At 47.1% G+C, this 22,160-nt stretch overlaps 1 protein-coding gene across 7 annotated transcripts in view; it reads left to right on the top strand.

Moving 5' to 3' along the window:
• The window catches only part of LOC135906106 (GTP-binding protein 2), a 133,904-nt gene that overhangs the window by 27,668 nt on the left and 84,076 nt on the right, over positions 1-22,160 (top strand). For all 7 annotated transcript variants that reach the window (XM_065437314.2, XM_065437315.2, XM_065437312.2 and 4 more), the window contains exons 3-5: positions 6,231-6,406; positions 9,488-9,642; positions 14,876-15,075. In XM_065437314.2, the coding sequence (XP_065293386.1) occupies positions 6,231-6,406; positions 9,488-9,642; positions 14,876-15,075 (531 nt within the window). The remainder of the gene's footprint in view (positions 1-6,230; positions 6,407-9,487; positions 9,643-14,875; positions 15,076-22,160) is intronic.

Genomic DNA, 22,160 nt, shown 5'->3' with positions numbered 1-22,160 from the left:
GTCTTGTCAAACGCCATCATGACTGACAACATGATCGAGGAGCTTCATCTTCCTATAACCGAAGTGACATTTCTCAGCTTTTAATGATAGGCCTGCAAAGCCAATTGCAAGGAACAACGAATGAAGGCGCTGCAAGTGTTCGTAAGTCCGAGAAAAAACAATGATGCATCTGAATAGACGAGACATGATTCCCACTTAAGACATGACAGCATGGTGTCCATCATCCTTTGCAAGGTCATGGGAGCTGAGCATAATCTGAACGGCCGCACCTTAGATTCATACAGGCTGTCAGGAGTTCCGAATGCAATCATGTTCGCAGTCATGTTCATCAAGTTCGATCTGCCAGTATCCACTTTGCAAATCCATTGACGAGAAGTATCAGGCATGTCGAAGGTGGTCTAGAGAGCCATCCATCTATGTGGGTAAGAGGGTAGACATCTTTTTTTCATCAACTTGTTCAGTTTGTGGTAATCCACACAACATCGAAGAGTGCAGCTCTTCTTTTTCATATGTACAACAGGGGACGCCCACAGGCTGGTTGAGGGTTGAATTACAATGTGTCGAGCATTTGCTTCACTTGATAACAAATCACCTACTGTTCCTTTTGTGTCATATCATGACTGTCGTATGCCATCAACATCACCGCCAAATACTATCAATGAATGCGGACAGCACAGAAAGCTTCACCTGCATTGATTCCCGCAGTGAATGGGATCTGCATATTTAGTTTTTTCATTCTGCTTTAAGAACATCTACTTTTGCAAGCCTTTCATGAAGCCCGTATTTCAGATAAATTTTTTCTTGGAGGCTGCTGTATATCTACACTAACCTTTCTATATGGCCCTGAATTTTGTTGCAGTTGGCTTTTAACCGGACTTTGATGGAAGCAAAAAGCTACTAGTGTATTGATGAGAATAGTGACACGTGTACTTATCTTTATCGGGCAACCACGTTTCGCCGCTCAACAACTGTAATTGCACAGCGAGGGACGCGCCTGCATGTATCCGACGTTTCTGGAAAGTTATCGACGCTTCTATCCGCGTGTCTGTTGTCGCCGAACCTTGTGTTATCAGATTTCATCGCGTGACACGAATGGTGTAGAACTTTGTGGAAGACACGCGGGTCCCATCAGTTAATCTGGAACATTCGACGACTGATCTATAAAAGCCGACGCGCTTGACCCGCTGATCAGTTTTCCGACGATCGCCGACTGTGTTCGCCGCTATCGTTGTGCTATAAGTGTAGCCTGTTTTTGTGGGCACAGGTTCGCCCAATAAAAGCTAGTTTTGTATTCCACCGTATTGCTTCTTTCTTCACCGTCACTACCACGTGACATCTGGTGGAGGTGCTTTTCGTCCATGTACAGAACGCCCCCGACAAGCCGTGATCCCAGCCCAGACTGCAAACAGAACACCAACGTAGTCCTGGACCACCGAGCAAGCCGCCGTCTTCAACAGCTGCCCCCGGAGCACAGACTTCTACCTGAGAAGACCAAGAAGATTGTGGCCAAGGCAACCGCAATGGCAGCCCCAGCGTCCCCCATCGTGCTATAGCAGCCCAGGGAACCACCGACGTTCCGCGGTTCTGCATTTGAGGACCCGGAAACCTGGCTGGAAACGTATGAGAGGGTCGCTACGTTTAACAACTGGGCAAGCGACGACAAGCTACGACATGTCTATTTCGCATTGGAGGACGCCGCCAAGACGTGGTTTGAGAATCGAGAAGCCACCTTGACGACGTGGGACCTCTTCCGAAGCGGCTTCCTGCAAACATTTCAAAGCGTTGTGCGAAAAGAGCGAGCCAAAGCTCTACTGGAGACAAGAGCGCAGCTGCCGAATGAGACGATCGCGATTTTCACTGAGGAAATGAGCCGTCTGTTCCGCCACGCCGACCCAGAAATGTCCGAGGAGAAGAAAGTACGTCTACTGATGCGTGGTGTAAAGGAGGAACTTTTCGCCGGTATGGTAAGAAGCCCACCGAAGACCGTCGACGAGTTTCTTTGTGAGGTGACGAGCATCGAGAAAACACTGGAATTGCGGAACCGGCAATTTGACCGACGCACCAAGCCAACAAGCTACTCCCGAATTCAATCACTGGCCACAGACGATTTATGCGAGACCATCAGGGCCACCGTGCGCGAAGAACTGTGCAAGGCCTTGCCATCGTCGCAGCCTCAAGTGGCCTCGATCGCTGACATCGTGAAAGAAGAGGTGCACCGATCGCTAGGAGTTCCTGAGGTGCAACCACAATTACCGCAGCCCCAGCCCGAAGCGATGACTTACGCCGCCGTCGCACGCCGTCAAGCTCCCCCTCCGCGACAACGCCAGGGCCCTGTAACGCCGCAATTCCGTCGTCCACCGCCGCTGCCGCCAGCACGCCCACCCGTCGCCCAGCGCATCTACGCGAGGAAGACGGACATTTGGCGCGCCCCCGACCACCGCCCACTCTGCTACCACTGCGGCGAAGCCGGCCACGTGTACCGCCGATGCCCATACCGCGACCTGGGATTGCGAGGCTTCGCCGTGAACGCACAGCGCCCGAGGGAAGGTGAACGCCCTCGTGACATCGCCGACTACCTCGCCGCTACTCAGTGGAGCCCTCGACGACCGTCCCGTTCGCCGTCACCAGGCCGCTACCTGTCGCCGGAGCACCGACCATACACCGGCCCAGTCCGGGGCCGCTCTGCGAGCCCAAATCCGGAAAACTAAAAGCAGCAACCGATGGAGGTGCGGTTGCTGTTCGTCGAACTGTCGAAGATCCTCCGCCGCCGCCGAAGACGAAGAAGAAACGATCTCGACGACATAACAACGACATGCTGCCGTCCCGACGAAGTCATGAAGGCAAGACTACACCGACGAACGACGACTTCACGACGCGACGTTCGAACTTCAGTTCAACACGACGCAGCCATGATCCGACGCCACGACCTAACTGCAACGCCAGACAAAGAACCACCTACCTCGACGTGCTTCTCGACGGCCACGCAGTCACTGCCTTAGTCGACACAGGGGCCGATTACTCCGTAATGAGTGGACACATCGCCGCCCAGTTGAAGAAGGTTAAGACTGCATGGGAGGGCCCCCAAATTCGGACCGCTGGAGGGCACCTCATTACGCCGACTGGAATCTGCACGGCAAGAATTACCATTCATGACCGGACTTACCCTGCCACCTTCGTTATCCTGCAACAGTGTTCACGAGACGTCATTCTCGGCATGGACTTCCTGAACCAACACGGCGCAATCATCGACCTGAAGTCGCAGTCAATAACGCTGTCGGAAGATCAAGCGATACCATCGGAGAGCCCTTGTAGTCACCACGCCTTGAGTGTGCTCGAAGATCAAGTGAGCATCCCGCCTCGCTCCAGCATCGTTATTTCGGTCGGCACCGAAACACCCGCTGACGTAGAAGGCGTCATCGAAGGCGACCTACGTCTACTACTCGACCGTGAAATTTGTGTCGCAAGAGGGATCGCTCGACTGCACAGAGGAAACACGAGAGTGTTGCTGACAAACTTCAGCCAGGAGTTCAAGCACATCAACAAGGGCACGACGATCGCATTCATCGAGGAAATACAGGAAACCAGCGATGCCTTTGTCCTCTCGGATTCTGTTGCATCTACCCAGACGACCGTAGTTCCCGAGCCAGACTTCAACATAAATCCAAGTCTCCCCGTGATTAAGCAGCAACAGCTCAGAAGTCTGCTTCGACGATACAAAGACTGCTTTTCGACGTCATCAAGGATTCGACAAACACCAGTCGCAAAGCATCGCATAATCACCGAAGAGAGCGCTCGACCACAACGCCAGAGCCCTTACCGAGTTTCGACGCGAGAACGCGAGGCTATAAGACAACAAGTCGACGAAATGCTGCGCGACGACATCATCCAGCCGTCGAAAAGCCCATGGGCATCTCCAGTTGTTTTAGTGAAGAAAAAGGACGGAACCCTACGTTTCTGCGTCGATAATCGTCGACTGAACAAAATCACGAAGAAAGACGTATACCCCTTCCACGGATAGACGACGCATTAGATCGGCTCTGCAATGCTAAATACTTCTCATCAATGGACCTCAAGTCTGGCTACTGGCAAATAAAAGTCGACGAAAGGGATCGCGAAAAGACCGCCTTCATCACGCCAGACGGCCTCTATGAATTCAAGGTTATGCCATTTGGACTGTGCTCGGCGCCTGCAACGTTCAAGCGCGTGATGGACACGGTTTTAGCAGGACTGAAGTGGCAGACCTGTCTTGTTTACTTGGATGACGTCGTCGTCTTCGCCGGAAATTTCGACGATCACCTTAAGCGGCTTGCGACAGTATTAGAGGCCATCAAGTCATCAGGGCTCACCCTGAAGCCGGAAAAGTGTCGCTTTGCCTACGATGAGCTTCTATTCCTAGGCCATGTCATCAGCAAATCTGGAGTACGCCCTGACCCGCAGAAGACAGCTGCCATCGCAAAGTTCCCGCAGCCAATCGACAAGAAGGCAGTGCGCAGATTCCTTGGCATGTGTGCCTACTATAGGCGCTTTGTCAAGGACTTTTCGCGCATCGCGGAGCCGCTAACACATCTAACGAAATCTGATGTCAAGTTCAATTGGGAAACGCCGCAGGCCGACGCATTTCTTGATCCGCTGCTGGGTCTTGATCCCGCCTACGGATCAAGACCCAGCAGCGTACCGACAGCCGACACTACAACCTCCGACGACGCTTCGTCGAGTACCAGCCCGGCGACCGTGTTTGGGTATGGACCCCGATACGCCGGCGAGGACTCAGTGAGAAGCTGCTGCGACGCTATTTCGGACCCTACAAGGTCATCCGTCGTATTGGCGCACTAGACTATGAGGTCGTGCCAGATGGCATTTCGCACTCACAGCGGCGCCGCGCACGATCTGAAGTGGTCCACGTGGTGCGCCTTAAACCATTTTACGGACGCTGATGAACTTCCTTAGTTTGTTGTTTTCTTTGCTACGAGTGCTTTTCTTTGTTACTTTTGTTTGTTTGCAGCATCGGGTCGATGCTTTTTAAGAGGGGGGTAATGACACGTGTACTTATCTTTATCGGGCAACCACGTTTCGCCGCTCAACAACTGTAATCGCACAGCGAGGGACGCGCCTGCATGTATCCGACGTTTCTGGAAAGTTATCAACGCTTCTATTTGCGTGTCTGTTGTCGCCGAACCTTGTGTTATCAGATGCCATCGCGTGATACGAATGGTGTAGAACTTTCTGGAAGACACGCGGGTCCCATCAGTTAATCTGGAACATTCGACGACTGATCTATAAAACCGACGCGCTTGACCCGCTGATCAGTTTTCCGACGATCGCCGACCGTGTTCGCCGCTACCGTTGTGCTATAAGTGTAGCCTGTTTTTGTGGGCACAGGTTCGCCCAATAAAAGCTAGTTTTGTATTCCACCGTATTGCTTCTTTCTTCACCGTCACTACCACGTGACAATAGGAACAATGCAACAAAGTTTTTTTTTTTTGGTTTAGGAAAAGTTGATTAATTAAGAAACTAGAGCATTGGGACAACAAAAATGGAGAAAGAGGACACATTTTTGTGTTTGTTGTACTGCTCTAGCTCACCTTGCTAATGATATAGCCCAGTTATCCATACTGAAAAGCATTTTATTAGAACAAACAGGTAGTGCCAAATGATACTGACAAGGCAGACGGTAGTGCCAGGTTATGAGCAGCCCCTCATTGAACACCACTGGCCTCCATCACTGGAGCCAAGTTTACTGAGATGATGTTTTTTAGTGCGAGGCAATGTGTGACTGAGAGTTGCCTTGTCTTGATGATTCGTGCTCCTGTAATCTTATGTTTACACAGTCTGTCCGATATAGGCAGAGAATTGCCTGTGATCTGCACTTGACGACAGTCTAGTGTCCTTTGGCCTTATGCTGTAGCTCTTTAGAGGCCGTAACCCTAAAGGCTGCAGCTCTTTAAGAGAAGAATGGTCTTGATAAATTGGCCTCTAGGATTAGTAAGGCTTGCATTTGGACATGCTTTTCACAGTAAAAACATATAAAGAAGGAATGCCGTTTCAAACTATTGTTTCTGAAAAAGGCTCATGGCAGCTGCTGGTGTGCCGGTATCTTCAAAAGTGCTTGAGCAACTTAAAGGTTTCGGATCTGTTCTTGTTTTTGACTTGGCAGATACAGTGCTTTTAGTGCGGACATTGAAGTTATTAGAATGATGTGTCACCTTCTGAGCAAACATGCATGTATGCAGGCCAGGGCGAAGCCATCTATGAAATTGGCGTGGAGGATGGAGGCCTGCTGGTGGGACTGAGTGCGACTGACATGGCGGCCTCCTTGGCCACTCTGGGGTGCATGGCCACCAAACTGGGTGCCTCGCTGACTGTGCTGCGTGAGCGCTCCATAGGAAATGCCCGCAAGGCAGCTGAGGTACGCTGTTGCACGCTTAGGATAATACGGGCAAATTACTGGTGTGACAATCATGCGATCTTTATTACATACTTCAGATTCGATCTTTAGACAGGAAAGCAACAGAAATAGGTGCTTGAAACATCTCTTTTTTAGGTAAGACGCTGGCAAAAGTCACGTGCACATGCATGAGGTCGTGTAGGTTGTGTACTTTTTCTCCACTCAGTATAACAAAACATCTTCGAGGTTATGTAGTTTCCCCACTGACATGCCTGATATTATGGATCAGACACACCGAAATACTTTCTTGGTGTTATTGCAACTTTGCATACAAAGAAAAACGAAGGATGAGCTTAAATTGGTCGATATACTGTCTCCGTAGATCATAAAGGCTAATTCCCGCATCACTATATGGGCTTGTGCATGTATTGTTGCTGTGCGTGAAAGCATTAAGGGCTTCTTGTGAGCACTGCATGCATCACACAAACAAGCCACCTTCATAGCCTCTGCACTGCTGCAGGGAATTAAGAAGTATGGCAATTCCAAGTGGTGACAGAGGTTTCCTGACTATTGGTGATGCTGATTTGTTGACAGGCAGGCTTTCTGCATTTATTGACTCTGCATATGCATTCTAAATTGTGCGTGTACTTGAAGGCACACCTGACACGCTGTGCACAACCCTTGTCAATGTGCTTCGAAGTGACTGATTTGGAGGTGTGTGCTCACCAGTGGTGGTAGCTTGCCATATGGTGGGGCATGCTTATGGCAAATCATTCTCACCATGCGGCTGATATTGTGTGCATAGCCATACTTCAAAAGGTCAGCTAATGTACCATAAACAGCTGTCAGCTGCACAATACAGTCAACGCTTGTTACAACAGACCATAATGCAGTGAAAAAGGTCCTTCATATCTGAAGTCCATTCTATCCAAAATTATGGCCACATTATGTTGTGTAATGGCAGAACACTGCATATACCACTTTTCAAACCGAAGGCAATTGCACAACAAATGAAAACACAATTGTTATAACAAATAAATAGGTTTACGCGGTAATCCTACAATCACACAGCGTGGTGCTTTGCTGTCCGCAGTTTTCTCGATGCATAGTTGCTCACAAATAGCAGTTTCCCCCCACTAGAGCATATATACACTTGCACAATGGCAGGGAGCTGGTGGGCCAGCTCCTTGCCCTGTCAGCCATTTGGTTTAAGCACATTCCCATCGCTGGTGATACCAACTGCTGCTTTTTACACAAAACAGTGGTCACTAGCATAAACTGTCTTAATTTTACCTTTTGTGACGAGTGATGACCACTGTCTAACCTGTAGCACGAATGAGAGTTGCAGTATGAGCCAAGTTAAATTTGGAGCCCATGCCTGGCCGCTGTGGCACAGCATCTGAGACAGCTCGCCAAGGTGTGTCTCTTCCTCTAACCTGGCTGTCAGCGCAGCATAGCACAGATGCGTGCTGAGGTGGCTGGTGGCTTTATGTGCACTGTCTTCCCACACACCTAGTACTGCAGGTCGCATAATAATCTCAAGCTTCGAACATGCATTGAAGTGAGCGGCAGACTAAGTGTTTGCTCCCATATGCCTGAGCTCTTCATCACATCAGCGTTGTGTCAGCAATTGTTTGGAGTCATCAACTGAGATACGTTTATGTTTACCTGTGCATGCGTGACACCGTGCTTGTTAATTTAATTGGTAAGTGAATGTTTACTGCAATTTATATGGCCAATAAAACTACGAACCTGTGTGTGGTTGTCTAATACTTTGCTGTCATTTTCATTGCTTCATTTTTCAGGCAAAACTGCATTTTTTTACTCATCGAACCAATACTAGAAACAATGCATAATGGCTGCCAAAATTTTAGATGCCATACCGGATCTTGTTCGATTCCTCAGACCTGTGACACATGTGCACAACGTTGCAAATTTACAACAAACATGGTGGGAAGCGGAGGGAGAAGGGATGCTTCCCATTTCTATAATCTGCTCAACACAGCAAGCTGATGCTGTCTTACTACTTACAACCCGGTGATGGTGTAGTTGTCAAGAACATAAACACGCTGCCTCTGAGATGGAAAATCGGCCATGGTGCAAAAGCATTTCCAAGAAGGGGCAGTATTGTCAGATCATTCCCTGTCGAACAGCCTGCACATGAGACGTCCTGTCCAGCGGCTATACCTCCTAGAAGCACACACGCGCTAGGCAGCCGCTACAGTCTGTTGACAACTGTAGAGAAAGAAGAGGCCAATGCTGAGTATGAGGGCTCATGCCAGCGCCATTTTAGTCACAGCTGTTCCAGCAATAAACGGCACTCAATGGATGTCAGTCTCTGTCTTCTGTATCCATTGGTTGAGGAAGGTGAGCCACAGTCCATATTTAGTTACAGAGACATTACGAACCATTATAAGACGGAGAGGCGCCGTTACCCCGATACTCACAAATCGCTTAGCAGAGAACAGCAAGCGATCTACAGGCAAATACAGGCAGGATCCTTCCCGCACCCTTACCTTCAAAACAAGATGTACCCAGAAAGGTACGAGGAGGATTGTAACTTCTGCAAAACTCAGTTAGGCACGCTCCAACACGTCATTGGAGTATGCGATTTCATCAAGGCGATCCCCCCCACCTCTTACCTGCCCCACTACCCTACCCCATCCCTCATCCACCCTTACCGAGCGATGGGAGACCTTGCTAACCAGCACCGCCCTGCAAGACCAGCTCGTCCTGATCTCCAGGGGCCAGGCGGCTAGGGAAGCATATGGGTCCCGTGAAGAGGGAACCACTCCCATCGACGGCGTATAAGAAGATGTCGAGCTCGGCTCAGTAAAGTTGTTTCTTTCTCTCTCTCTCTCTCTGTCTTCAACCTCTGTAACTGATGCAAAAATCAAAAGAACACTGCTGCCAGTCTACATTATGTTGGACGAAAAGAGTGTGTCTTTCATTCAGTGAGTGTCTGCCCAACTCTGCTGCTGTCATAAAGTCAAGTCGTCTTAAAATGCATTTGTCTTGTGCCATGATGCCTCCTTTGTTAGGGCTGCATGCGTCATCGCACTGTATGCCTTTCGCAGACCCTTTCTGGTGATTTTTGTACAGGTGCTGGTGCGCAAGGTGCCCGAAGACCAGCAGAGCATTGAGATCCGGGTGGCCGTGCTGGGCAGTGTAGATGTTGGCAAGAGCACTGTTCTGGGTGTACTCACACAGGGTGAGCTGGACAATGGCCATGGCAGTGCAAGGCTCAACCTTTTTCGGTGAGTGAACTCATTTGCTTCACTTGGATACATTATAAGTCACTGTGGCAGCCAACTACCATATATACTCCAATGTAATGCGGCTGCGATTGTAGTGCAAAGGTAGACTACCAGTCACAAGAAATAAAAAAGTAATAAAACTTCGAATGTAACACGAGATGAATGGAAAAAGAAATGGTAAAATTTGGAAACAAGTTCTCTTCACTCACCATTGTTGTCTGAGGAGAAGGCAGATCTTTCCTTAGGTGGTATTCTCTTGTGATCACTTTCGGAGATAGTTTCGCTTTCTCAAAATTAAGTGGGACTTCATGTGACTAAAGTAGGATGGTGCAAATCGAGCATGACTGGCTGGAGAAAATCACTAGTGAAACACCAGCTTGTGTTGACCCACCATGTTGACAGTCTGACTCGCTGCTGGCGACGGCAAGATTTTTTGTGTTTTCGACAAGTTATCGGTTGATTTACACCGTGAAAAGTGCAACGAAGCTAGGGGCGGTGCTTTATTGCGATGCAGGCCAATTATGGCAAGCAGCAAACAAATTTCTTGACCGGCTTCCTCAAGGTCATCTTCCTGATTTGTTAACATAGCTCCTCGCGTCGAACATGGCACTTCTACTTGGAGGAACCCTTCTGTGCTTTTTGGCACGTTTAAGTGCCAGAAGTGCTCTTTAGAGCGGCAAAACTTTGCTTATCGAGCGCACCCCATGGAGTGCTACAGTGCAAGCCTGCCTGAGGTCTTTTGGCCACTTTTCGGCATCCAAGAGACCGTGGTTTTCTGGAATGGCAAAGCGTCAGGAAAACTTTATTTTTGTGTAGATTCTATCACGGGGGGCATTAGCGATGTGATTGCGACCGATATTAACAGTTCGGGCGGGCTGCACCATGGAATTTGACAGCTTCTGTTCACTACGTAATAAACTGCTGGGAGCACTTGGTACTTCGCTTGGTACCCGTTACTAGGTGGTAATTGGTTGTGGGTTTGGTACTTTTGTGGCGTGTTCTGTGCCTGCATGAGACTAATTCATCGGTGGCATTAATTTGACACTGCATGCGCAAAAGGGTTGCCGCTGCTCGACGGCAGCGATGCCTCTGCTCGCCATTTCGCTCTAAGTGGGTCAACATCTTTGTGCATTTCGAGTAGTGTGGCTTAAAATGCATGCATTTGGGTCTTGACCAGAAGAAATTTCGAATAAAGCAATATTTCGAGTAAAGCGATATCATTATAACGAGGAATTACTGTACATATTTGTATTAAAATGGTCAATTTTGCCATTATCCAAATGTAACACGAGACTTGAATTCAAGCACTGAAAATCATGAAAAGAACTCGTATTTGATTGAGTAAATATGGTAAGTTACCATAATATTCCTTGGCCGAGTCTACTGTGCAACCGGGAACCAATATCTCAGTCGCATAGAGCAACGACAGACAGTAGTGAGGGGAGGGTAAAAAAAAAAAAACACGTTTGAACAGTTTATTTTGTAATTTGTACACAATTCAAATGGTGTCATAAGTGATGTTCTTGAGGTGCTCTCTGTACAGCTTTCTAACTGGCTAGTCCGATCTCTATAAATGAGATATGGCGCTTTCACTGGGCCTAGCCATTTCTTGCCTCAATACCTACCATGTTGCCTCCATAGTGCTTTGATTAGCAATCATGGCAGGCGTGTTCTGTTGGGTGTAGAATGCAAAAACACTCCTGTATTTAGATTTAAAGTGAATGTTATAGAACACCAGATGGCTAAAATTAATCCGGAGTTCCACACTGCAGCATCCCTTGTCAGTCATAACCCACTGTGCAGTTTGAGGGCGATTAACTCCACTATTCTTTTTCTTAATTTGTTTAATGAGCTGTAGGCTCACATGCTTTAGTAAGACTGCTTCCTGATGAGTAATTTTTGTGTGTTCAGCTTTCAGTCATTTGGGTTGAGAGTGGAGAAGCTTAGAAAAAACATGCATTAGGTGTAATTACTTTTAAAGGGAAAATGAGACATCCACCCAATCGTAGCGATTGCTACAAAGGAAACCCATACGGGTTCCTCGAAAGAAAAGCTTCGCAGTTGAAGAAAAATTCGTCCTGGTTCAGGACTCGAACCCGGGATTATTGCCTTTCCGGGGCAGCTGCTCTACTATCTGAACCAGGTGGCTAGCAGATGGCTGGGTGAAGTCGAATTTATTGTCAACTCGAAGCAAAGACAAGTGTTTCACATAATAGTTCTGCGGGAACCCGCAAGGTGGAGGGAAGTCATTAATAAAGGGAAAATAAGACATCCGCCCAGTCATATACAAAGGAAAGCCATACGGTTTCCCGGAAAGTGGCTGCCCCGGAAAGGCAGTGGTCCTGGGTTTGAGTCTCGGACCGGGATGAATTTTTCTTCAACTGTGAGGCTTTTCTTTTGAGGAACCCGTATGGGTTTCCTTTGTAGCAATTGCTATGATTGGGTGGACGTCTCATTTTCCCTTTATTAATTACAGTTGAACCCGGCTATATTGAACTCGCAAGAAAATGCCTATCAGTTTGATATGGAGCATAATTCGATATGAGCCTGCTAAATAATTGGATGTCATAAAAGAACGTACCATTTACAAAATCACTTTGTTCATGAAACTAGCTTAGTTTCGCATGAAATAGTTGTGCATTTTCTTCTGCTTGGGTAATTTTGCTGCCTGCGACGCACATACTTCTCCACATTGTCTAGAGTCGTAGCAGCCGAGGCCGCAACCTTCCGCATTCGCGCAGAAGCACCAGACTAATGCCAGTGCACCAATCACTTCGGAGGATGTGGGCAAAGGACCGTTGTTGCTTTCCTCATTGTGCCCCCTTTCACTTGTACTTGGTACAATATTGGCAATGTAGTCTTCGTTTTCGGGCTCTCCTGTGGCCGCGACACCATCATCTGCACTCACGCACTCGTCCACTGTTGATTCGTCAACAGCTTCCGGAAATTCTGACAGCTCGCTCAAGCTTCAACAACACTGGCAACGGCTTTGCCGCATTCATCAGAATTTAGTCATCACCGAGCACGCAGAAGCCGGCACGTCAGAAGCAATTTCGGATGAACCACTTGTACACGGCCGTGCGTATGCGTCAGGCGCCACGGGCACCGGGTTGCAAGTTTGTCCGCTTTAGCCCTAATCTCCCCCTTATTCAAGAACATCCTGGGAGTGCTCCTCAGAATCTTGCACGCTGCAGGGACATCCTACTTCTCACCACGTTCGACCCGACATGATTTCGAGCTTCACGACGAAAAGCAAATTCTGCGGATTCATCACGGCAACAATGCGGGAGAAGGCTCACAAGACACACGCACAATGAACGAGAAAAGCAGTGAGACAACTTGCACTTTTGCTATTGTGCACGACGACGGCACAAGAGCCTCTGATTGGCTGTCTGAGCAAGCGCTGCGGGCGGGCCAGGATCATTTTATGCAGGGGGGTGTCGATGGCTTGCCCGAGGCAGCGCGGTCATGGTAGGAAGAGTGATTGGATGGACCCGCGCTGCCGGGTTTCCCCGCCACCACAAGGGAAAGCCAACTTCTGGGGGCACATTTCCGCAGCTTGACGTTCGATATATCGGAAGTTGCTGCTATTTTTGTTCGATGTAAGCATAATTTTTGCTATATATACTCATTGTAACTACTATGCCCATAAATTGTTCGATATATAGAATAATTCGATGTAAACGGGTTCGATATAGTCGGGTTCAACTGTACACCACTTTGCGGGTTTCTGCAGAACTATTATGTGAAACACTTGTCTTTGCTTGGAGTTGTCAATAAATTCGACTTTGCCCAGCCATCTGCTTGCCGCCTGGTTAGCTCGGGTGGTAGAGCGGCTGCCCCGGAAAGGCAGTGGTCCCGGGTTCAAGTCCCGGACCAGGACAAATTTCTCTTCAACTGCGAGACTTTTCTTTCGAGGAACCCATATGGGTTTCCTTTGTAGCAATTGCTACGATTGGGTGGATGTCTCATTTTCTCTTTATTAATTACTTCCCTCCACCTTGCCAATTTCAGCAGAACTATTACCTCAAATAGCTGTAATTATATTTTGCCAACTCTGCATCACTGTGGCCACTGTACTCATAAGTTTTCTTCATCCTTGTTTCTGCCAGGACTTCGGAATAATATGTCAAACCATCATCTAACTCAAATAAAGGTTTTGCTAACAATATTTTGATTATTTTTGATCACAGGAAATCTTTCAGGAAAAATTTGATGACCAGTCATTCATACCTGTAAACAACATTTTTGTGCTCTCTGCTAATGTCTGCTCTGAAACCCAACTAAGACTCACACTCACATATCAGGAATAAATGAACTCATTAACAAGTATGCCGACGATGGGATGGTTTACTTATGTAAGGATGTTCAAAGCTGAACGTTTCGTGTCGAACTACAATGTGAACAAGTGACAAATGATATGTCTTTTCTGTAAGCTACTACAAAATTTAAAAACATAGATGCTCCAAGCTCAGAACACAACATTAACAAATCTACTGCAGTTGGCACATTCACGAGTGATTAGGTTGAATTAAGAAATGCAATGCCATTGCAGAAAAATATTTTGCTGAACCGAAATCAAGACAACATGTGACTTCAAAGGCATTAACAATAAATGAAGAAAAAACAATGAACAAATGACAGTAATCCTTATTTAATACATTGTATAAAATTGTGTATGACTGCTTCTTAGAACATAATTTCTATCCCCGAGTTCTAGTACACACACCGTATGGCAGTGCTCACAGCATTTGGACAAGGCGTTAGGAGCATTGGAGCACATAAATGCGACATTTACATATCCTTTGATGTTTTGGCCCAAGGTTTGTTTCCTTCACACACTCATTGATGATTGGCTTGTTGCGCCATGCCAGTCCCATGCTCTGCTGTCATAAACAGAGGCAGCAAGAGACCAGCAGAAGCAAGCATTGGCAATGTGATCAAATATGGTGGCACTCATGGAAGCTCATTGAAAAACATCTTTACACGGCAGCTGCAACTTCAAAGCTGAGGCACGACACTTGTGCACAGTTACCTTTTGGCGGGTTTTGTCGCATTTTGCCAGATGAGCCTGGTGAGCCCATTCCTTCTAAGGTTTATACACGTTATGCATGAAAGATAGGGATTGCTGCTTTAAAAGATTATATGCCACCCTGGAGAACCTGTGAGTGCAAATGGTGGAAGGCAGCGATGTGGCAGAGGCATTGTAGTATGATCTGTTCTGAATATGCAGGCACCTGCACGAGATTCAGACAGGGCACACGTCATCAATTAGTCGTGAGATCCTGGGGTTCACAAGCCAGGGGCAGCCAGTCACGTATGGCCGCTGTCGCAGCCCGGAGGAGCTATGCGAGCGCTCGGCCAAGCTCATCACTTTCATCGACTTGGCTGGACACCACAAGTACTTGCGCACCACTGTCTTTGGACTCACAGGTACTGTGAGCTTTGATCGTAGTCTTACCTATATTACTGATTACCATCACATGATTATAGCTGATAAGCTAGCATGACTAGAAGTACAACATGCGAAAACAGAATGTCATCATGTCACTGTCAGGGCTGGATGTTACAGCAATTGGCTTCCTAAATAAATGGGCAAACATGCTGCGCTGGCTACCACTGTCATGACCCTCGTCATGGCCCTCCCAAGGCCTCTTTCGCTGTTTAAGTTGGCCCAATGGGGATGGTTTGCCCAACTTGGTCATAATGGAGCTCCATGGCATGGAGAGCTGTCGAAGCTTGCCGTCATCCTCAACATGTTGCCAGTCAGTCTACATCACCTCGTTGCCATGCGATGAGCTTTACACTTATTCAGGAAAGGAATGAGCAGCAGCTATGATGTCTGGCCCAGCCCATGACACAGTGTTGGTCTGTTCTCATAATTTGTGGCCCGAGCTATGTGAGGTTATCAGTGATTACAATGCTGCATGGTGATAATCAATGATTAAGGTGAGACTACACGATCTCTTTTTGGTAGTCTTGTGCGAATATTCGAATTTTCGAATAGTACTTTCGATTAATACGCTATTCGATATTCGCTTCGAGGGCAGTTCTAATATTTGTGCTTTTCTAAGTGTTGGCAAACTCACGGTCGCAGATCTGTTTACTGTCCAATAATCGGTGAAGCAGAGTTCTTAAGATAAAGAAACTCATGCGTTCGGCAAAATTGTATAAATATTATAGTGGGAGCTTTCAAATATATTATTTATAGTCATTCAATCGACTTTGTTTACCAACTGCCAAAAAGAAATAAAAAAGTGCGACAATATGCCGATACAGCGCCGGCATAGGGCGACGCTGTCTTGACGCGTTTATTGCCAGCAGTCTTTTCTCACCAGCGCCAAATCTACAGTTAGAATATGAGTTTCTGATAAGGATAACCTTTTATTTTGATCTGACACATGTTTTCGCTCATAAATAATCGCTTCATTAATTTATCCTTTTTTTGAAATATTGTAGTCATCTACTATAATATTTCAATAGAAAACGATATGCTAAGGCTCAGTGAATGAGCATGACATCGACATTGTCAAAGTTGAAAATGGCGGAAGCCTCGCCTCGTTGGTCGGTAGAGTAGACGGCAGTGTGAAAAACCCACTTTGGAGGTATTTCTGTAAACTTCCAATTAAAAACAAAGCATGGTGTGAGCAATGCAAAAAGTTACTGAAGATGCCAACAGGGACAACAATCACCTTTGCAAACCACCTGAAGAAGCATCCGAGCTTGTATGCAGCCTACGAACAAGAATGCGCCACTTGTGAAAGACAAAAGAAGATCGCTGGGCAGTCTACGCCACAGCCGTCAGTTTCATCGCACTTTCGGCTGACATTGAAGTCGACTGCACCGAAGACAAGGCAGTTGACTGGGAAAATCACGACCTTCATCGCGGGTAGCTTGCACTCCTACTGCGTGGTCGAGGAAAGTGGCTTTGCCGAAATGCTGAGGTGAGCTATTCGCGAGTACAGCGTGCCCTCAAGGACCACATTCTCGAGGTCGGTGATCCCCGCTTTGTATGCCGCAGAAAAGGGTGAAGTTATGAAAGCGCTTCGGTCAATAATTGATGCTGGAGTCGAGTGCTACAGTTTGACCACCGACAGCTGGATCTCGCGCGCTTGTCAGAGCTGCGTAAGTGTGACGTGCCACATAATGGACAGGAAGTTTGTGCTGCACACCTACACTCTAACATGCAGTCAAATGGCTGAAGACTGTACCGCGGAAAACATTTGCCAGTTTCTGCAGAAGGTGATTAGGGATTGGGAGCTTCCAGAAGACTTGCCGACATATATTGTCCAGAAATGGCAGAAACTTTGTCGCTGCCATGGAGCATTCCCAGTGGCACAGGGTTCAGTGTTTCGCCCACACTCTGCAACTCTGGATCACTGACGCAAAAAAGCAAGCACAACCTTTCTTTCAGCTGTGTGCAAAGGCACGTCCTATTGTTGGTCACTACAAACGTAGCACTCAAGCACGTGCCCGACTGCAAGAAATGCAAAAAAAAAGGGGGTTGAACACCTCGAAGTCATGCAAGACATACGCGCGAACATGCCCTGATGTCGAGGCTCCTTGAGCTTCGTACTGCAATCTTTGCAGAGCTATCCAAGTTGGATGGTGTTGAAAGCCTGTCGTCCGCAAAGTGGAAGCTAATGGCAGGGCTGGTCAGTGTACTTCAGCCCCAAGCAACAACGGAACTTTCTGCGACCACATACCCAACACTCCCGCAGGTGATGCCCTTGCTTCGGTGCACTAAGATTACACTGAAAGAGTACATTTCGGGAGCCAATGAGGCAGCCTCCTTTGCTGGCAGCCTCCTGCGAAGTCTGAAGACCAGGTTTGTGGATGTGAAGCTGCGACCACTGTTAGTGCTGGCAATGCTGGTAGATCCCCGTTATAAGGCAATTTTTCATTCCGCACCAAGCGAAAAGGTTTGTGTGAGTAGCCTGCTGCTTTCTGAAGTTGAAAAGCTCCACCCGTCTGGGACAGACGAAGCCAGAGAGAATGAAAGCGCCGCAAGCACCAAAGAAGAGGCATGCTCTGTGTGGGCTGCGTTTTCAAAAGTGAAGATGGCTTCAGAGGAAAGACTGCAGGCGGTTGGCATGTCCCAGTACAAGAAACAGGTGAATGAGTATCTCCAAACCGCACTGCTTGGCCGGTCAGAGGATCCCCTCCTGTGGTGGTCAACTTTGGGCTCTCAGGTCTACCCTGCGGTGGCTATAGTCGCGCAGAGGTACCTGCCAATTCCAGCTACCCAGGCATCCAGCAAAAGCAGCAGCAGGCAACATTGCGATGACCAGGAGGAAGCAACTGCTTCCTGAGCATGTCGAACAACTTATATTTCTTCGTGACAACTGACTGAACTCTGTGTCCCATTTCATTAAGTCTTTCATATTTGCGTTCTAATAAATAGTTCATACTAGAAATTATTGTGGCCTCATTTTCACCAGTTAAGTTAGTCTACTTAATTATTGCACGCATCTAATAATGCTCTTGTCACCTTTGGGCCAATTATGTTTTAACAACTATACGAAATTTAATTAGAAAATATTTGGCCATAATCACTACTCGCTTCGAATTCGCTTCGAACTCAAAATCCACTATTCGCACAACCCTACTGTTTAGCCATAGAAATGGTCCTTCTCCTTGGGTCATGACTTGTAGGCTGTAAGCCATTTAAAAGAAGCTGTTTTCTAAGTGGCACATTTGACTGGAGTTGCACAACTTCTGTCTTTGTGCTGTCAGCAGCAAAACTTTGTGGGGCCTGTGAACAATGTTCAAATGGCATTGTAACAGCCTGAAATTTGCACTCAATATTGGTATGGATGCTTTACATATGCACATTTACTAGCTTGTGCACAGCTTGTGTGCTTGTAACTAGGGTGAGGTGCAGCTGCACAAGCTGACAGCCACTGTGGGGGTCTCAAACGTGTCCTTGGGACAAAGGAACAACAACACAGTAGTGGGCATTTATTGCACCTTTCATACACCAGTGCTAGCTAGCTGAATAGAACATTCCAATGGGCATGGATGAGTCGAAAAAGCCCAACTCACCATGGCAGGATATTCAGTGAATATGTTCGCCCTCATGCTGGAGGCACCAACGCCTAATCATTTGCGTGTACAATCACATGAACGGTGGCGCATTGAAACGATCGTGTTCATCCATCCCGGTGTTCCACTCCGAAGCCTGGGATGGAAGTGCTGCGCCAATTGCACCATGTTGCGCCAAACCATTGAGCTGCACCAACCTCTCCCAAAACACTAATTTTGAATGAAGTTGGCAAATTTAGCAGGACGTGTTTGTTCAGTGGCAACCACTCAGCCATAGACAGGTGTTGGCTTGCCCTTAGCCCTGAAATCCAAGCCTAAGCAATCCATTTTAGCGACAGCATTTTTATAGTGTGAATGTGTTTTGTGGCATAATTGTGACTAGGCCACAAGAAAATGAAAACTGTTTTATGCTGTACAATGCACTACGAATGCTTCATAAAAGTGTTATGCATTTGTGTATATGCGGACCAGCTAAATATGTTTTGAACTGGTGCTCATTTCATGGGGCAGTCGGGAAGGAAAGCCGTGCTGAATAAATAAGGTCATACAGCCGGCTCATTGTGTAGCTCATCAGTTTTGTTATACATTTCTGCACTCGATTTTGCACCCTATTGGTACGTCTGTGTCAATTAATGGGCAAATGCTGTGCATGTGACTTTCTAAATCTATTTTGCATGTGCACCATGTCTGGTTACTGGGATGATAGTGCGGCGCACAGACAAACGACCTGCTTGCTTTCATAAAACTTCTTGGCCATAAATATCCAATGGCAACCACAGTCATCACTCAAATGTGCACTTGGGCTACACTATTTTCTGCACGGTGTTAGGAATGGCCGTACGGGGTGGCAACGTGCCAGCTTTCAGCCCGCTGCACGTGTTCCAAGCCCGCCAGACGGGGCGCCCTTCAGAGAACTGCGGATGACCGGCAGCCACGTGGCGCGCGGTCATCGGAATGTGTGTGCCTATGTGTACGTAAACTGTTCTGTGGAACGGCGCCCCTCTGACGTCGGCGCCGGACATCGGAATGTGTGTGCCTATGTGTGCGTAAACTGTCCTGTGGGGGGGGGCAGCTAGTTTACAATGACTGGACGAACGTTTCCGTCCACTGGGACTCCGTCCACGGGGACTTCGAACGGTGACGTCAAACGATGACGTCGAACTATCACGTCGAGCAGAGAGCATATAAGCAGCGTTTGCCGGCTGCTAGGTCGTGCTCGTCGTCGGGAGCTGAGTGCTCGTTGTCATGCTAGAAATGTACAAGTGAGCTGTGTGCTCGTATGCTGTTTGCTGTATGTTAGTTTTGCGGGCTCCATATGGGAGTCACGCTAGACTGCCAATGTATCTTGCTTAAAATGTAAAACTGCAATTAAATCCTGTTCACCGAATTCCTCTCTACGACCTTCAACTCCTTCAAATGGTGGCAGCGGCGAGATAGTCTGACGACCCCTACATCTGGTTGACAGCGGTAGGATCGTCCGACAACTCTTACAACGGCCATACCACTCAAATTCAGGCTCTTGCCTCTGCAGAACGCAAGCCAAGGATGTAAAGATTTGTATTTAGTCAACCTTAGCAGCCAAATTACGGTCATAATTAAATGCTCAGCGAAACTGCAAACCTCCAAAATTGCATTCGAGGCAACCATGTTCACGATGCGACTTACGCAGATCAAGTTCACAAATTTTAATGAAACATTGTTTGGTACATGAAAGATCCTTTGCAATTTTGCACTGGTTTATGGTGCCTGTGGCGAAACTGCAAATAAGCCTGAATAGTCTAGGTAATTCAGAGAACAGTGAAGTACATTACTACGAACACCACATTAATTAAATTTTCACATGAACAAACTTTTCAGAAATACCCAGCTGACTTTTTATCGTTTCAATGTAAAAATATTTCAGTACTACGAACTAATGTTCTGGAAACTGGGAATTCTTAAATTTCCATGTAGCCTTCATGGCAGCTGAAACAGTAGGTTAGCAGACGACAAGGCACAGAAAGCAGACGCCGTGGCATACGGGTTCGGAAAACCTGAGACGGCGCTCTATAAAAAAATGCAGGAGAGATTTCTTTTTTTTTTTAAATCTATTCCGGAGACGACAATGCATCAGGTTTTGCGAGCGCATGCTCCAGCCACGCAAGTGCCGCCTAGCAACGGAGGCATGCCTCTTCCTTCTTTCTGTACATGCCTCTTTCTTTTGTGCTTCTTTCTGCAGCCATACTAGCTCATAGTCAGTGTACTAGCTGCGCGCACGGAGAAATGTAACCCCAATACTCGCGAGGATGCCACACGGTCGCACTTTGCATTTTCCGGGCGGTGTCGTTTACATGCGCTTGCACTTTGGAGTAATAGTTCAGGTGTCCGCCTCAAATGAGACGGTTGCAGTGTCCACGGCAAGGAATGTGAAAAACAAACAAGAAACATTGTGCTTTGGAGGCAACATGGAGCTTCTTTTTTGTCAGTAGTTTTCTCAGCATCAGCATATGCTTTGCACATGTCACTGTTAGTATACAGTACTTCGGTGGTGCGTGACAGCAGAATCTATGGAAAATAGCAACAGTGCAGGCCGAGAGCCCACAGCAACGTTTTTGTGGATAGCTCAAACGGTGACAACTTATGAACTGATGGGTTGATGGGCGGATTGGTTAATTTTGGGGCTTTCACTATAACGACCTTTCAGAATAAGAAATGATTTTCAGTGGCCCCACATGGTTCATTATATCGAAATTTGACTCTATTGGTAGACAAAGCAGACTGGAAAGCCAGTGAACATTTTTATCCCTTTATTGTTTTTAAAAATATCTTGGAGCTTTTTCTCGGCAAGCGTTGTGGGAAATACTGGCAAACGTGCAATGACCAGTACTTCACATTTATTCTGCAGTATTCTGCTATCTTAACTGGAAGTCGCCGAGAATTAAAAATTACCTAAGGGCATACGCATATGGCATTCACTGTACCTTGATTAGTGTGGTTCATAGTGGCCACTGTGACTATCTCTCGTTAACTGTGCACGAATGTGTAGCTCAATTTCTGAATTTACCTAATCGATGAGATGCCAATTAAGAAGTTGGGGATGACATTGAGAAATGACCGATAGCAGCATTTGAAACAACCTAGTATTCGCAAAGGCTTTTTAATGAGAAAGAAAGCCCTTGAAATAAACAAAAGGTAAAAAACAAACAAACAAACAAAAAACCACTATAATCATGACAACTCTTCTGTGCACCAAAGATTGCATCAATCTTTATACACACCTCGTCATATAGAGACACTGGGGACAAGCGGGTGCGCGTTTTTCTCACCATGTCAACAGTTTTTGACAAACATCTTCGCTCCCTATCAAACACGAAGTAGCGCAATCTTGTAACAGTTTGCTTTTTGAACCGTTACAAGACCGTGAACCAGTTTTGCATGTTTGTAATATGCACAATGCACTGATGATGACATTTACATCTTAGACCACATGGGGA

The sequence above is a fragment of the Dermacentor albipictus genome, chromosome 9 (genome assembly GCF_038994185.2).
Source record: "Dermacentor albipictus isolate Rhodes 1998 colony chromosome 9, USDA_Dalb.pri_finalv2, whole genome shotgun sequence".
NCBI classification, from domain to species: Eukaryota; Metazoa; Arthropoda; class Arachnida; order Ixodida; family Ixodidae; genus Dermacentor; species Dermacentor albipictus.
This window is presented reverse-complemented; position numbering and strand designations above follow the sequence as displayed.